The sequence below is a fragment of the Pelmatolapia mariae genome, linkage group LG23, assembly GCF_036321145.2.
Source record: "Pelmatolapia mariae isolate MD_Pm_ZW linkage group LG23, Pm_UMD_F_2, whole genome shotgun sequence".
NCBI classification, from domain to species: Eukaryota; Metazoa; Chordata; class Actinopteri; order Cichliformes; family Cichlidae; genus Pelmatolapia; species Pelmatolapia mariae.
The window spans coordinates 31467424-31483566 of NC_086246.1; the positions used below are offsets into that span (position 1 = coordinate 31467424).

General features: G+C 39.0%; 2 protein-coding genes across 2 annotated transcripts; one reads left to right on the forward strand and one right to left on the reverse strand.

The window, feature by feature from the left end:
* The first annotated feature begins 2336 nt into the window (after positions 1–2336).
* pcid2 (PCI domain containing 2) lies at positions 2337–6712 on the forward strand. Its single transcript, XM_063466542.1, has 15 exons — positions 2337–2431; positions 3556–3622; positions 3705–3794; positions 3898–3971; positions 4057–4122; positions 4220–4261; positions 4344–4398; positions 4823–4926; positions 5044–5119; positions 5215–5356; positions 5461–5561; positions 5726–5799; positions 5877–6002; positions 6295–6418; positions 6512–6712. The coding sequence occupies exons 2-15, from the start codon at positions 3587–3589 to the stop codon at positions 6599–6601; spliced, it is 1200 nt and encodes a 399-aa protein (XP_063322612.1). The 5' UTR covers positions 2337–2431; positions 3556–3586; the 3' UTR covers positions 6602–6712.
* A 257-nt stretch (positions 6713–6969) lies between these two features.
* On the reverse strand, positions 6970–15599 carry prozb (protein Z, vitamin K-dependent plasma glycoprotein b). The gene is made up of 8 exons (XM_063466534.1): positions 15518–15599; positions 13718–13881; positions 13310–13334; positions 12870–13046; positions 12618–12749; positions 12461–12531; positions 12249–12381; positions 6970–7950 (listed from the first exon to the last, which is right to left on the reverse strand). Exons 1-8 carry the CDS (start codon positions 15597–15599, stop codon positions 7115–7117), a joined length of 1620 nt encoding a protein of 539 aa, XP_063322604.1. The 3' UTR covers positions 6970–7114.
* Positions 15600–16143: the final 544 nt, after the last annotated feature.

Below are 16143 nucleotides of genomic sequence, written 5' to 3' on the forward strand. Positions count from 1 at the left end.
AATGTGATGTGATTGGCCAAATTAATCAGTGATAACGCACTACACACTAGAAGCCTGGTGGTAACCGTTCAGTATGATTATTTGTTAGTAACCTCGGTGACAGCTGCTGGTTATTTGTACATAGAGTACTGTAAGCTTTCATGGCTACTCATATCATGCAGTTGATAAAAAATATATATTTTAAACACTATTTGTAACTATTTATGACTATTTGTATAGATATCATTTCAAAATGAATGGTTACTTGTATCTGCTTGTGGCTACAATCACATAGGGATAGAGATCCCCAACCCCAAAAATATGTAGTCTTCAACCAGTTGGCGAGTGGTTTCTGGCAGTTGCTTTGTGAAATTAATCACAAAGAGGGTGCTGCACAAAACACCTCCTAAAAGTTGCTTTGGCGGGTACCAGATTGCCGCAGTGACTAACAGTTTTCATGTAATAAGCCAACTTATCTGCAAATACTCATCGAGAGTTCATAACCCACTAGTGAAATTGGAAACAGAGATCGGTCACCTACTAGTAAAAGTTGGAGCCTCTTATACACATAGCAGTCTGTTAGTGACCAAAACAGTCTTATGGAGGTTTTCTAGTGCAGCACCTTCTTTATGACAGACTTTGTGACCTAACAGCTGCTAGTGGCTGCTATTAGTAGATAAAGGTAATCACTGCTGGCCTTTGTTGCATGTAAGTAGCAGATACTGGTTAGCAACTGGCAGCTACATATGAGTGATGGTGTTATTTGAGTTAGTGGCAACCATTTTAGTTAGCAGCTAACCAGTAAATACCTGTAAATAAAATGGTTACATGTACCTGCTGGTTGTTGATGCAATCTAATGAGCACTGGGGGCCACTTTTAAAATCTAATAGGTAAATATTTGCTAATGTCTTCTAGTAAGCATCTACTGACAGCCAAATTTTCTTTTGGTTACTTAAACTAAACCAATACTGTTGGGTTTCCCCCCCTATTTATTGGTAATAAAAATGTAAAACAGTGAGATGAACATATGTAAATGAAATGTTAGCCAAAAGCCTGGGCTTCAGATTCTTCTTTATACTCAATTTAAAATTTATGAAATTTCAAATTTTCTGCAGGCTTCCAGAAGTTCGCCAATCAAAAGGAAGAGGGCATTTAGGGAGGGGGGGCCTTAAAGAGACAGGAGCTAAAACAGGTTATTTCAGCAGGTGAACTGATGGGCTGAATAAGATAAGATAAGTATAAGATAAATGTGGTTTATTTTCAAAAGCAAATCATGCTAAGACTTTAAATGAGATGTATTATGCTTTTCATGATTTGTTGTCATGTATTTAATGTCACAGTGTCAGATGTTCATATTAAACCTGTCTAAAGTTAAAAATAATGAAGTAAACTTATGTAAAAGTATTTCTTTTGAGACTTCACACTGCTCTGAATCCTCTGTCTCCAGCATCACTGCTCACAGGCTCTAGGTGTTGCCCCTCAGCTCTCTTCCAGATTTTGGGAAATCAAACAGAAGTGAGCTTTCATATGGAGGAGGGCCTTAAAGAGCCGGAGCATTATTTAGGACTTTTGAAGAGTTGCAGTATATAATATAGAGAATGAAATTAAAATTATTCCCCTTTACCTGACAGTAAATTTGGCTTCCTTTTCTTGCAGATATTAAAGGTCTCTAGCAGGGACTTTTAGTGGCTGTCACTTGCTCATCAAGTCACATGTAAATCAACATTATATCATTTGCTGAATCAAAGTGTTAAAAGAAATCAAATCAATGTTAAGTCTTGCAAACTCTGTGGTGTTATGGTGCCCTCTGGAGTCAGAGGTAAAATATTCATGTCTTTGTTGTTGATGATGTTGCTTTCTCATTGTTGTTTCTCCGGATCTGTTGCTGCTAAGCAGAAGTAAAAGATAATTTCAAGATTAAATTAATTAAATTAAAACATACAGTCAGCAAAAACACCAAATAATTGTTCTGCTCTCATTGTTGCTTTTTGTTTGTTTTCTGCTGCAGAAAGAGAGAGGTTGTGATTCAGCTGTGTGTCAATAAAGACTTAAGAGAGAGTGTCATTTTATGTCAGTTTTTTAAAAGTAGAAAAAGAGGAAGTCGTCACTGAGACTTGATAATATATTGATCTACAGACCAGGTGTTGGTTCTTGAGCCCACTTTTAAACATTTATTTTATCAATTTCATAAAGAAGAAGGTTCATGTCAAAATGTTTGTAAAATGCATGTCAAAATATATGTAAAAACATATATTTGGTTGTTTTTTTGACCATACGTCGTGATAGCTGGTATAGTGTAATGCTTTTATTTTGAATCATAGCCTTTTATTGTGGAAATGTAGCGGAAGTATGACCCCCCAAAGACCCGGACGTTGTTCTGGTGTGCATCAGTTGAATGGACGCAAATAGTGGATTTGGGACTTATTTTCAGATTAAATCTTTGTTTTGAAGGTAGGTAGTTGTCTGTTGTTCGTTTTTATGTTTGTGTTGTTACTTGTTCTCTGTTATCAACCGGAAGCTGCGATTAAACGTTGGATTTTAACCGGAAACAAAGGAATTAAAGCGAAAAGAGAGCTGCTGCCTGGTTGGAGTCAGTTTCACAGAGAAACCCGGCGAGAAATCCGCTTTTATTTATTTTATTAAGAGCTTAATAAAATAAGATCGTAGACTTTCTGTTTCTGTGTCTTCATTATTTCTTTTTTTTTAATATAAAAATCCGCCTCCGATATTAAATTTAAAAGTGTTTGTGGATGCAGGTTGTAAAGAGGAGTTATCATAAGCTAATATGAACTAAAAGAAAATAGTGACCATATAATGGTCACAAATCAAGGCGACTGTTGGTGTGATTTGGTGCTATATAAATAAAATTGACTTGAATTGAAAATTTAATTGAATAATCTTATGCGCTCTATATTTAAACTTATTTAGACCCACCTGAACTTAAAACACGTGTTATAAAATCAATAAATCAAACAATTATTTATAAAAATAAAAAATAATAATTCTTGTGTTTATTTATCAAACGATTCCACAGAAAAAAATAAAACTGAATTATTCCTGATTTAAATTAATGCAAACAAAGTAATTCAAGTCACTTTACTCCTAGTGCTGGTCCCAGGCACTAGGAGTAAAAATCTTGATCAGCAAACATCATAAAGATAATAAGGAATGAGATTTCCATAACAGATTAGTCCAGGTAAAGGGAGAGATCTGAGAGAAGGGAGTTTGATAAAATGTGTGTACAAGTGAGTAAGTGGAAAGGCTACCAGGAGCGCCAGAGGTCAATCATGATGGGAATATATTAGGAAAGATTGTTGAATATGAAGAAGAGGAAGACCTCAGAGGAGAGTCTTGGATGTAGTGAAGGAGGATGCAGAGGGCTGGTGCGACAAAGGACGATGATCTGCTGTGGTGACTCTTACTGTGCTGAAGTTGAAGTTGACCCTTCAAGCAGCCAAACTGTGCAGCAATAATGTTTCATTTGTGCTGGAGCTTTGAGATCATCACGTGTGTTTGTTTCATAACATGAATAACAGTGAAAACTGAAGTGAAGTTAAACTGGTTTTTCTCTTCAGGTTCAGACAGCTGCTGGGTCAGCAGGCCTTCATGGCTCACATCACCATCAACCAGTACCTGCAGCAGGTAACCTCTGACCTTTAACTGTGTCTGAAATGTACATTTTTTATGTAATTTGGTTGGAATCTGTCTCATTTTCCTCCTGAAGGTTTACGAGGCCATCGACAACCGCGAGGGCTCCTTCTGTGCTGAGCTGCTGTCCTTCAAACACCCGCACGTTGCCAACCCCCGTCTCCAGGTCAGCCACTGCTGCCTCGCATAAACTCTGAATGTTGCTAGGACACAGCCTCACCTGTGTGTGTGTGTGTGTGTGTGTGTGTGTGTGTGTGTGTGTGTTACAGCTGGCGAGTCCAGAGGATAAGTGTCAGCAGGTTCTGGAGCCACCGTACGATGAGATGGTCGCAGCTCACCTCAGGTGGGATCGACGGATCAGACGGTGATGCTTTAGTGGTGTTGTGAGGACATAAAGGTGAAAGAAAATGGCTGTGTGTGTGTTTCAGGTGTACCTACGCTGTAGCCAACCATGACTTTGTTGAAGCCTACAAGTTCCAGACGCTCGTTGTTCAATATCCTTCATAAAGTGACTTTTTGGTCTCTTAATCACACAATCTCACCTTCAGTAAATAATCACTAATCAGTCTGATCAGCTCCTTGACTCCTCACGTCCTTCTTGAAGGCCTTTCAGTCCCACAAAGAGGAGAACTGGTGAGTTCAGTTTCAAAGTAGCAGACTGAAGCTGATTCTAATGTGCTGCCTTTGAACGCACCATCACTGCCCTCTGTTTCAGGGCTCTGCCCGTGATGTTTGCTGTCACTCTGGACCTCCGGATATTCGCCAACAACGTAACTAACATTTCAACCTGGCTTTTCTTTGATCTGTTCAGTAGTCAAATTCATCCATATATGTGTGTTTATTTACAGTCCTGCACAAAAGTCTTGAGCCTCAACTCATTTCTTTAGATTTTGCAAATATTGACTTTCAACCTTGTTAGATTTGTAACAACCCTGTGATTGCCTTATATGCTATATTTCCATGTACGCTTGCACTGGTTTCCCAGCAAAATATATAAAGAAATGAGGAGTACTCAGTATTATATTTATATTTATAGTAAGAAAATAAAAAATGTAACCACTTTCCTTTAAAAATGCAAATAAAACAGCTAACGTAAAGAAATTTGTATAGAGACAGGACCAGGAAATTACAGGTGAAAACCTTCAGGTGTGATTGAAAGCTATTGAAAGTGGGTTTTAATTTTATTGTGTCCAGGCAGAGCAGCAGCTACAGAAGAAGGGTAAAGGTCAGCCTAGCGAGATGTTGGAGAAAGCAGCAGAGCAGCTGATGAGCTGCTTCAGAGTTTGTGCCAGTGACAAGTCAGTAAATATACGCTTCCTCTGTGTATGCGTTTATTAGATTTCCCATTTTATGCACTATTATATTTCATGTTTAATGGACGTCTTTGTTAATATTGACATTTTCAATGTTGGTAGTCGTGCAGGTATTGAGGACTCAAAGAAGTGGGGGATGATGTTTCTGAGCAACCAGCTCTTCAAGATTTATTTCAAGGTCTAAACTCAATAATTAGTGACTGAAACACTCAGTTTATGAATCACCGATGGAGATTTGGTGATTGGTTATAGCTGCAGGTTTATGTGTTGCAGATCAATAAGCTGCACCTGTGCAAACCTCTGATTAGAGCCATTGATAGTTCCAACCTGAAGAATGACTACAGTCCAGCTCAGAAGGTCACCTACAAATACTACGTGGGCCGCAAAGCCATGTTCGACAGTGACTTCAAACTGGGTAACACTGCTACAGATATGGCGCAGTGTCGACTTAAACATTATTTGAAATTGTTAAATGATTCAGGTTTGGGCTACAGTTAAAATCATTTTTTGTTTCTGTAGCCGAGGAGTTCTTGTCATATGCCTTTGATCACTGTCATCGATCCAGCCAGAAGAACAAGAGGATGATCCTCATTTACCTGCTGCCTGTCAAGATGTTGCTGGTAAGAAACTTTAGAACCTTTTTGGATTTGGTAAAATGGGTTTACACCAGTTTAGATCCTGATTAGAAAGTCCAGACCAGTTTACACTCAGGACTGTCAGGACTGTTGCATCATGGGAGCAGTGTAATGGTTCCCAGGGTAACTGGTTGTTGCTGGTGTTTCAGGGTCACATGCCAACTCATCAACTCCTTAGGAAGTATGACCTCATGCAGTTTTCTGATGTTACCAAAGCTGTGAGGTAAGGAGAGGGGCAGGGGCATTATCACAGGAAGTGACATCACGTCATGTGGGCTCACAGGTAAATGTTTGTGTCAGTGAAGGGAACTTACTGTTGCTGAATGAGGCTTTGTCCAAACACGAGACCTTCTTCATCCGCTGCGGGATCTTCCTCATCCTGGAGAAGCTGAAGATCATCACCTACAGGAACCTCTTCAAGAAAGTGTGAGTGGTTCAGTAGCTGTTTTACCAACACACACACACAAACTGAAATGTAATCAAATTCGTTTGACGTATTACTTATTTTGATGTTTTTTTGTTTATGAAGATTGGTCCCTTCATTTTTGAGAGCAAACCTCAAACTTAGCACCTCGTTTAGGAGTTTTGCCTTGTTTGTGGATTATTCAGATTTTATAGTTTTATTCTGTAATCTCAATCACAAAATGGCTAATAGCAAATAATGTTCTCTATAATCTCTGCAAACATGAACCATACCCTGACTGATTTCTGTCTGCAGGTACCTGCTGCTGAGGACTCACCAGCTGCCTCTGGATGCCTTCCTGGTGGCTCTGAGGATGATGAAGGTGGAGGATGTCGACATCGACGAGGTACAATGTATCCTGGCCAACCTCATTTACATGGTGAGGAAACTGGAACATAAAGAGCCACTTAGATTCAGGTGAACTGGCAAATAAACGCTGAGCTCTTCTTCTGTGTTTCCTGTCGTGTTCCAGGGTCACATCAAAGGCTACATCTCCCACCAGCACCAGAAGCTCGTGGTCAGCAAACAGAATCCCTTCCCTCCTCTGTCCTCTGTCTCATAGTCTATGAGACATCCTACAGGGCTGCTTTCCTGGAAACTTTACTCACTCAATTCATATTTTCTTTATTTTGTACTTTAAAAACATGTCGAATAAACCAGATGTTGGTTTGTAGAGCTTGTATCTGGTTATTACATTTGTTGCTATGAATTGTGGGTGTCAAAGGTTTTATTTTAAGCAGAACTGAACTTTTATCACCGCGAGATTAAGAGACTGGAATTTGTTTTTTCAAAAGCATTTTAATTTACACATTTCAAATACAAATATTATTCATGACTTAATGTTTGTGAAGTGCAGCAGCAGAAAGTTTCAATTTTGTGCTTTTGTTGTGACCATTTGGAAAAAAAAACTGAATGTAGGACAAGAGACTCATAGCAAAACTGTTTTATGTTCAAAGTTTTCAGGGAGGAAAGTTTCTTTAGGGAGCTGCCGTACCTAAAGAAGAAAACAAAAAACATTACAAGTGACCAAGAACAGGTGGGTCGGTTTTAGAGTTTTAAATATGGTGGCGATCTGTTAGCGAGCTTCTGGATATTGTCTAACTTGGGGAGTCATGGCTAACTTCTCGATCACCTCCAGCCTCATTCGGATCCAGCTCAGGTAACGAGACAGTTTGCTGAACACCAAACCACCGCCGCTGGCCTCGCACTCAGAGGGTGATGAGATTAGCAGCCCGGTCAGGAACACTGTGCCTTGCTCTACTGTGGCTACAGGCGACCCTGGCATCAGCCCGCCACATGGCCTGTTCCTGGGCTCCGAATTTGACCTGCTGACCCCATGCGAGGACTCAAAATTCAGAGCTTTTGAAGTGTGATTGTAGCTTGCTGTTTTATTCAGCAGCCTGTGGTTAGTGTTTTGGGTTTGATTCTGGAGCCTATTCACCGTGCGCCCATGAAGCCTTCCCTGGACTCCAATCTGGTTCCCTAAAGGTCTGTTTTGATGCCTGTGGCCTCTCTTTGGAATCTCAAGGTGTACATTAGGGTGTCTCTGAGCTCCTGGGCTCTCTTGTGTTTCATTTCGGTACTTTAATGGTTCATTTTGCTTCCTCATGCAGAACATTTTGTTGCTTAGTGGATGCGGGATGTTCAGCTCACGGCGACAATCGTCTAGCGTCATATAGACCAGTTTCTGGTTCTTGCTGATCTCCCAACTCTCTGTAATCCCAGTCCTCCCAGAATGCATCAGGACATTCTCGCTGAAGTCTTTGGTGGGCAAACAGAGGTGGATGAGGCTGGGGCTAAAGGTTATGGAGTCAGCTAGCTCGATGAGGACGAGGTCATTTTCATGGTGATCTTTATGATAACCATTGTGAAGGTACATCGCTTTGACTGGGAAGAGCGTCCTCTGTTTCTCTGTGAGACAAAGGAAATTAGTTAAGAAATGAATTGATCCACACTGTGGGAAATAAATATTTGGTCCCCTGTTGAATTTGTAACTTTGTAACTTTGCTCACTTATCAAGAAAATAATAATTTTGCAATAACTTAATTTTAATGGATAGAGAAAGAACTGCATGATGTAAATGAAAAGTGTAGAGCGCACCAGTGCCTTTTACTCAGCAGTGTGCACACAGCGCTCTGCAGCTCAAAAAATGAATTATTAACGGATAAACCTCTCAAAGTACAGCCACAGCCAAAGATTTTTATATGAATGAATGCAGGTGGCATGATGGTTAGCACTTTTGCATCCCAGCAAAAAAGTCCCGAGTTCGACTGGCCGGGCCCTTCTGTGTGGAGTTTGTGTGGGGTCTCTCCAGGTGCTCCGGGTTCCTCCCACAGTCCAAAGACATGCAGCTAGTGGGGTTAGGTTAATTGATTATTCAAAATTGCCCAAAGGTGTGAATGTTAGTGTGAATGCTTGTGTGGCTCACTGTGTTAACCCTGCGACAGACTGGCGACCCTTTCAGAGTGTACCCTGCCTTTCGCCCTATGGTAGCTGGGATAGCTGGTAGTCAACCATCAATTTCTGATGGACAGCTTTGGCTTTTGAAACCTTTTGAATCAATTTGTCTTCATCTGATCTGAAATATAGTTTCTAGAGTGAAACACAGGTGCAAAACCTGTCCATACTCTGCATTAATTTGTCAGTATGTCAATTGTATGGGCTCAAAATGTGGTCATAAATATTTTGTACTTGTAAATCAGTTTTGTACTTGTAAATCAGGATTTGTATGTGTAAAAAGAATTTGTGTGTGTGTAAAAAAGATTTGTGTGTGTGTAAAAAAGATTTGTATGTGTAAAAAGAATTTGTGTGTGCGTAAAAAAGATTTGTGTGTGTGTAAAAAAGATTTGTATGTGTAAAAAGAATTTGTGTGTGCGTAAAAAAGATTTGTATGTGTAAAAAGATTTGTGTGTGTGTAAAAAAGATTTGTGTGTGTGTAAAAAAGATTTGTATGTGTAAAAAGAATTTGTGTGTGCGTAAAAAAGATTTGTGTGTGGACTTAGCCAAAAAAAACCCCTGCAAGTTACAAGTACGAATTTTGACCCTATTTTTCTTCCTTTCATCTGATTGGTCAATGTCATGTCAATCACAAATGTAACAATCCAATCAGAGAACAGATGGGTTTGGCTGTCGGAGGGGCGCTTTTTTGGACTGCAGGTCCTTGAAGGGTAATACAGTTTGAAGCTGGAGGATCTCTATATAAATATCCGATAGCAGCTAGGTCGCTAACTTTCAGCAGCTGTTGAAAGGATAAAGTTGTGGTATGTCAGTGGTTAGAAATACCATCATTACTTTAGGATTAGTTTAACACAAATAGTGATGTGTCAGTTGCGAACGAAATGGCTCTTAGAGCCGGATCTTTGACGTGAACGACGCGAGCCGGCTCCTTATCGCGAGCCGTGGGTTTTTTTTTTTTTCCTTCTCTCACCCTCTCTCTCGCACTTTTTTTCCGCTTCACTCCGCATGCGAGCCTTGTGCTTTGCACTGGGCAGAGGGGGGAGGGGCGGTGGTTACACTTGCAGTAGCACAGGAACAGAGCGGGAGGGAGAGACAGAGAAAGGGAGCCAGGGACAACAACGTCACATTAGAAAGGTATAGTAATCATCCACAACTATTTTCAGTTGTGGATGATAAAGGATTCAGAAAGTTTATTCATGCAGGCCCATATGACAGAGAATATGCATCTTCTTTTTGTTTTCATATTGTAATATATTTTATTGTGTTGTGGTTGGCAGTGTTTTGTGTTGTTTCATTTTAAATTTGTTTAAAAGGAAAAAGCTGAAAATTTAAATAGTTAAAAGTTGAACTGTGACTAGTTGGTTTTTGTATTATATGATTTATTTATTACATTTTATGTGGAGTGAATAAATAAAAGTATATTTACGGTGGCCCCTAGAGATAAAGCACGTACAAACTCCAAAACACGTAAAAACTCAAAAGCACGTAAAATCTCCAAAACATGTACAAAACACAACAGAAGTGCTCCAGGATGCTAGGTGCAGTGTTGAGCTTTTGTTACCTAGTGGCTACACAAGCCAGCAAGTACCAACGACCGGATTTAGTGTGTGGTAGTAACAGGTAAATGAACATTTTTTTTTAAATTATTTGAATATATATGAGTGCTTGTGTATAAATACACAAACAATACACATATGCTTTCAACTGTGTAATTTAAGTGATCTAGGTAGCTCTGTTTTGGAAGTTCAGTTAAAGCTAGAAATGTGCTTTGGAATTTGTACGTGCTTTGTCTCTAGGGGCAACCGTATATATTTATATATAAACATATATAAATAAAACCACTTTTTTTTACATTAGTAATTCCTTTTGTGCATAATTTTATATTATTGTTAATAATAAATTAATTAAAGCAACAAAACAACCCGAAGAGCCGGTTTGGAGCCGAAAGAGCCGGCTCTTTTTAGTGAGCCGAGCTGAAAGAGCCGGTTCTCTAAAAAGAGCCGGAAATCCCATTACTAAACACAAAGTCAGGGCTGACCCGGGACTATTGCTGTGAGTCACAGTGCGCAGCATAAAAGTCCTTTCAAATCAGACGCAGGATGTGCTGCTAATGCTAACTAAAAGCAAAGGATCCAGAATTTGTTGCGCTGGCTGCTGGGCTCTGTGGGTTTTTGCAGCAGCTCTACCTGTACTAGATGCACCTGCTCCTTGTTGTTTCTATCTCTGACTTTATGTCCTCTACAAGAGTTTCTGTTTTTTTTTGCTAGTTCTTCAAATGTTCAATAAAAACATGTATGCTAATTCATAACAAAGAAAGCTTTGTAATGAAGACTGTCATTTCCAAAACACTGCCCGCCCCCGCGGTCCGCAGCGCTGTTGAAAAGGCTGTGGAAGTCCCTGTATTAAGCACGTAGACCTGTGACACAAAAATCACCAAACTCGGACGACCACAGACTGTTTTCCTTCGTGGTGATGAAGGAAAACGCTGGGTTGGCATGTAAAAGGGCATTTATTCCCTTCAAGGACCTGCAGTTCAAAAAAAGCGCCCCTCCGACAGCCAAACCCATCTGTTCTCTGATTGGATTATTACATTTGTGATTGACATGACATTGACCAATCAGATGAAAGGAAGAAAAATAGGGTCAAAATTCGTACTTGTAACTTGCAGGGGTTTTTTTTGGCTAAGTCCACACACAAATCTTTTTTACGCACACACAAATTCTTTTTACACATACAAATCCTGATTTACAAGTACAAAACTGATTTACAAGTACAAAATATTTATGACCACATTTTGAGCCCATACAATTGCTTATTCAGGGTTTAATGTGTGTAAGGGCTAGTTTTTCCACTTTTTGGTTTGGGTTTAATATTGTCCTCAGTGATTTGAACATTTGATAGAATTTAATCCATGTTTTTATTTTTGTTTTGTTTAAAAATTGGGCAAATTGTCTGTGAGCACATCCTGTTTGCAGCCTGAAATATATATACAGTTCAAATATGTCAAATACGTTTTTCTGACAATTTTTTACTTTTACTTTTACTCCCTACAATTTTAACATCAAACTGATGTGTCAGGAGTTAAAGTGCGATTCTTTTCCCCACACTGAGCCAATTACAACTGATTTTCCTCACCTGGTTAATCTGAGTTTAACCCCTGACCATACTTTCCTTTTAAAGCCAAAGTCACCCTCTGTAATATATGCAACAGAAAATAGAAATATGTATTTTTACATTTTCCTCTGCTGATGTTGTACTTAAGCAATTCAGGCTGAATACATTTATTAGAATTAAAATTTAGACTATAATAAAGTTTTTCTTGCCCTACTGACAATATTTTATTAATACTTTATTAAAGCACATGGTTCAGTTAGCTTTGCACAAAAGAACGTCCTCCAAAGAGCTACTTTTACTTTTTTTCTTAGAGTACATTTCAGAGCCGCCCCTTTTTCACTTTTACTTGATTAAAGAAGTTGAATCAGTACTTCTACTTTTACATGAGTATTTTTCAACACTAGTGTTTGTACTTCTACTTAAGTACAGGATGTCTGCTCTTTTGCAAACTCTGAGTAATGGAAGCAAATTTAAAAACAGTAAAATTTAAAATGAAATGATGTCACTTTTTTAGATTTTTATTCTGAATGGATGAGAAATTGATGTCTATACATCGCCCTTTCTATATTTTAATTTAGTAGTAGTTATTACAGTGTTATCATGGTGTGATAACAATAATTGTGATAGCATTTTCCTACCAGCAAGCACATAAAGGTTGGAGGGTTTTGGTTCTGAGTCCTGATAGAGGCAGCGGGCAGAGGTAAGGATGGACCGCTGACCCAGCACCACACCACTGCACAACTTCTGCAGTGTGCTGTTCAGCAGAGACACCTGGTGGCAGAAAACAGACACTTTATTTATTATTCTGGATTTATTTAGACTGACACCTTACTGTACCAGAAGATCTTACCTGCCAGGGACAGTTACCATGGTGACACATGGAAAGAGTTTCCTCAGGAAGTCTTCCACAGGGAAACTCGACTGTGGAGACAAAGACAACAATAAAACTTCATCTCACCAGTTTGAACTGGTCTCATAAAGTCTAGTGGTTTTTCGGAGCATCCAACCTTCTGGCAGACAGCTCCGTCCGTCGCTGTGCAGCTTGAATCCAGACATGCAGGAGCATCGGAAGGACTCGTAGGTTACTGTGCACAGCTGATGACAAGCAGTCGGACTCTCAGTCGGACACTTAGATATCTCTAAGACAGATTTGGAAAACAAAGAACCATCTTTTATACGTGATGGTCTGATATTTCTTAATTCCCATTAATGCACCATGAGTTTTGATCTCCCGTCCTTTTATGGAGGTGTGGTCAGACCTGCTGTTTTGGTTTGCTGTGCTGTGGATGACGTTATTGTCTGTAATGCCTCATCCTGTACTTTCAATTCACAGAGTGGACCGTAGTAAGGGGCATTGCAGGAGCAGGTAAACCCCCGCACACTGTGAGTGCAGTTCCCTCCATTCAGACAGGGACCCCGCAAGCAGTGGTTTCCACCTCCAAAGACCAAAAACAGAAACTGCTAGTGTTTAGTAAACTAATAAATGTTTATATTTTTGCTGTGAAACTATTAAATCAAATATTTACATTTAAAATAATAAATTTGATGACAGTAAATCAACAAAAAAATAATTAAAATACATTCTAAACACATTTTAATTATCAAACTGCAGTTTCTAGTTTCTAGGAAAGTAAATGTTTTTTTAATTTTTTTTTTCATTAATTAATCACATGTAGTTTAGCTTAAAGTAGATACTCACTAGAGTAAACAGCCCAGAAAGTGATCTGCACACAAACAAAAAAGTTAGAATCCGAGAGGAATTAAGCAATGCTCTTTTTGTTTTGTTTTTTCTCTTTTTTCTATGTATGTTTAAAGACGATCATTAAACATGCTCAAATTTTCAAATATGACATAAACAGGCTCAGGATTAAGACTGCAGCTCTGGGTGCATCCCAAGGGGCAATTAAAAAGAAATAGAGAACATCAAATGTAACACAAACATAAAAAAAATGCAAATCAAAAATGGTTAGGTGGTCTTTTAATGAGCCAGAACCCTAAAGAATCAGAACCTAAAACACATTGTTTTAGTCTGTGTATACTGGAATCTAAAAGTAAAAAAACAGGTGTAGAAATGAGCGCAAAAGCTCCCTCTTTTAATTAAACCAACCGTCCTTGGGGTGTCTTCAAAGTACTCGCGAGCCTCTTCAAAGTTGCACTGCTCCTCGTAGCACTCCCGCTCCAAGTTGCCCTGTAGGATCTCCTCTAAAATGAACGAGTTGGCCCGTTTAGGGCGCAGGAACACGGCGTGAGCCTCAGGAGCTGAACGAAACACTGAAAACACAAGAGCACTGAAAAGGCTGGGGGCTCCGATATGTTAGGTTACCATGTGATAAATAATAAGGTGTCTGTTGCTGAAACAAAAAACAGTGACATTAACAGGGAAAAAATAAATAATTTAGAAACTATGTGATGATTATGGATGTCATAGTTACTTTGACCATTTTTGTCTACAGTACTAAGTCTTGGAAAAGTCTTCAATTGGCCTTTAGCAGTTGTTTTCCTGGCTTTCTGAAGGTCAATCAAAAATGTTTCTTTGAATAAAAAGCCACCTAACTCAGGCAATGAACCAGTTTTGCATCTACTAGCCAAGAACCTACTGTATCTTTACAGTGTCAAAAAAACTCAGTAGCTGTCTCTGTCACGGTTCTGGGTCATTTTGACCCAGCATTTTCAGTTTCTTATGTGTTGGTATTCTTCTGTATTATGATTTATGTTCTGATTCTTTAGTTGTGCTGTTTTGATTATTATTATAGGTGTTGTTCAGTGTCAAGTTTGCATCTTGGTGATTTGTCTCTTGTTTCCTGTTTTACTTTGAAGGTCCATGTCTTATGTGCAGTGAGTCTAGTTTTGCTTCCCCCTGTCTCGTTGGCCCTGATTGCTCCCAGCTGTGTCTCCCTCCTGTTTCCTGTTCCCTGATTACTCCTCTGTGTATATAGGCCCTGTGTTTTCCTTTGCTCTCTGTCGTGCCGTACCCTCAGATTTGCCTGCGTGGTCCAGTTATAGCTTTCATGGTTTGGTTTATGTTTCTGTTTCATGCCAGCAATAAAGCTGAGGTTTTTGCGTTTGCCATTTTGTCTCCACGAGTCCTGCATTTAGGTCCTCATCCTTGCCTGCCCGCACACAGAGCCCTGACAGTCTCAGTTTCTTTAGCTGAGGGTAAAACAGTTTGATGAGCATAAAAGTTGATGAAAATGTGATTTCCAAAGGCTATTACCTGTACACTTCAGCTAATATCTAATAGAGTTTCAGGGGAGAACAAAAAATAAGAAAATTGTCAGGTCATGTCCGTAAGAAATAGGAAAAACTTCTAACAAAAGCCTGACACCAAATCTGAGAGATGCATCTGAATATAAACAGTGTACCAGAATCAGTCAGGGTTTGGCCTCCCCAGAGCCCGGACCTCAACATTATTGAAGCAGTGTGGGATCATGTCAACAGAGATAAGAACAAAAGGCAGAAACATCCAAAGAAGAGCTTTGAATGTCCTTAAAGAAAACTGGAGAACTATTCCGGAAGACTACTTAAAGGAAGGACAAGAAAGTTGCCTAAGAGAGTTCAGACTGTGCTGAAGAATAAATGTTATTGTTATAATTGTAAAAGTCACAATATTAATAGATTCTTTTATATTGTTTAAGGTAGTACTTATATTTTATATCTTTAACCATTAAGTAACCAAAGTTATAATAATATTGTAGCAAGCTGTCATTGGGACACAATTAGAGGTAATTATTGTGTATTAGTAACACCTGTAACATTGGATACATAATAGATATCATAACTGTACTGACAGTAAAAATGTAGTTAAATTCTGTGCCTACTTGGAGTATTTTTATACCACTTGAATGTTTTTGTCAATCAACTAAGGAACAACAATAACACAGCAAAAGGTCAAAGGTCACTCTCTTACCTTTTCCTTGACTGAAGATCTGAAGGAAACATTGAAGAAGGCAGAACAGTAGAAGAGACGCTGACATGATGCTGACTGCCATGACACTGACTGCACTACTGACACACACACACACACACACACACATGTCCGCACACACATATATACACACTAGTGACTCACAACAGCAGCACAAACCTCACAGAAATTGTATCATGTTTTTAACAGTCTGTTAAATGGAGTTCATTTATATCTGGCCTGAAATAAACTAAGATGTCGTTCTGGTCCCAGGTCATTTTACTGGTGTGCATTTTTATGTTCATATAAACATCCAATCCTTATAAAACTATTTGTTTTTTGACATTTTATTCACATGATTCTATAAAGAGTTAAAAGACGGCACAAGTTTCACTAAACGCTCTGTTCTTGAGGTGGACTCTGGCCTTTCTGTTCAAACCACACAAAACAAACAAAAGGTCCGACCTCTGAACGATCAACAGTCTGCAGGTCTGTTTGTCTGGGGTAAACGAGGATAGATTTCATCACAAATGTTTATCATCTAGTATATCTGGTACATCTGGTAGTAGATTTATCAGGGTTTACAACTTAAAATTTTGATGCAAGAAAATGACTGTTTTTCTCAGCAG

Excerpts from the sequence above, each read along its gene's own strand:
- pcid2 (XM_063466542.1), top strand. The coding sequence starts at position 3,587 with ATGGCTCACATCACCATCAACCAGTACCTGCAGCAG. Across the intron at positions 4,399-4,822 it reads TCCGGATATTCGCCAACAAC|GCAGAGCAGCAGCTACAGAA; the intron begins GTAACTAACATT and ends TATTGTGTCCAG. Across the intron at positions 6,419-6,511 it reads TGGCCAACCTCATTTACATG|GGTCACATCAAAGGCTACAT; the intron begins GTGAGGAAACTG and ends GTCGTGTTCCAG.
- prozb (XM_063466534.1), bottom strand. The coding sequence starts at position 15,599 with ATGGCAGTCAGCATCATGTCAGCGTCTCTTCTACTGTTCTGCCTTCTT. Across the intron at positions 13,882-15,517 it reads GATCTTCAGTCAAGGAAAAG|TGTTTCGTTCAGCTCCTGAG; the intron begins GTAAGAGAGTGA and ends TTGTGTTTTCAG. Across the intron at positions 12,382-12,460 it reads ATGGTAACTGTCCCTGGCAG|GTGTCTCTGCTGAACAGCAC; the intron begins GTAAGATCTTCT and ends TTCTGCCACCAG.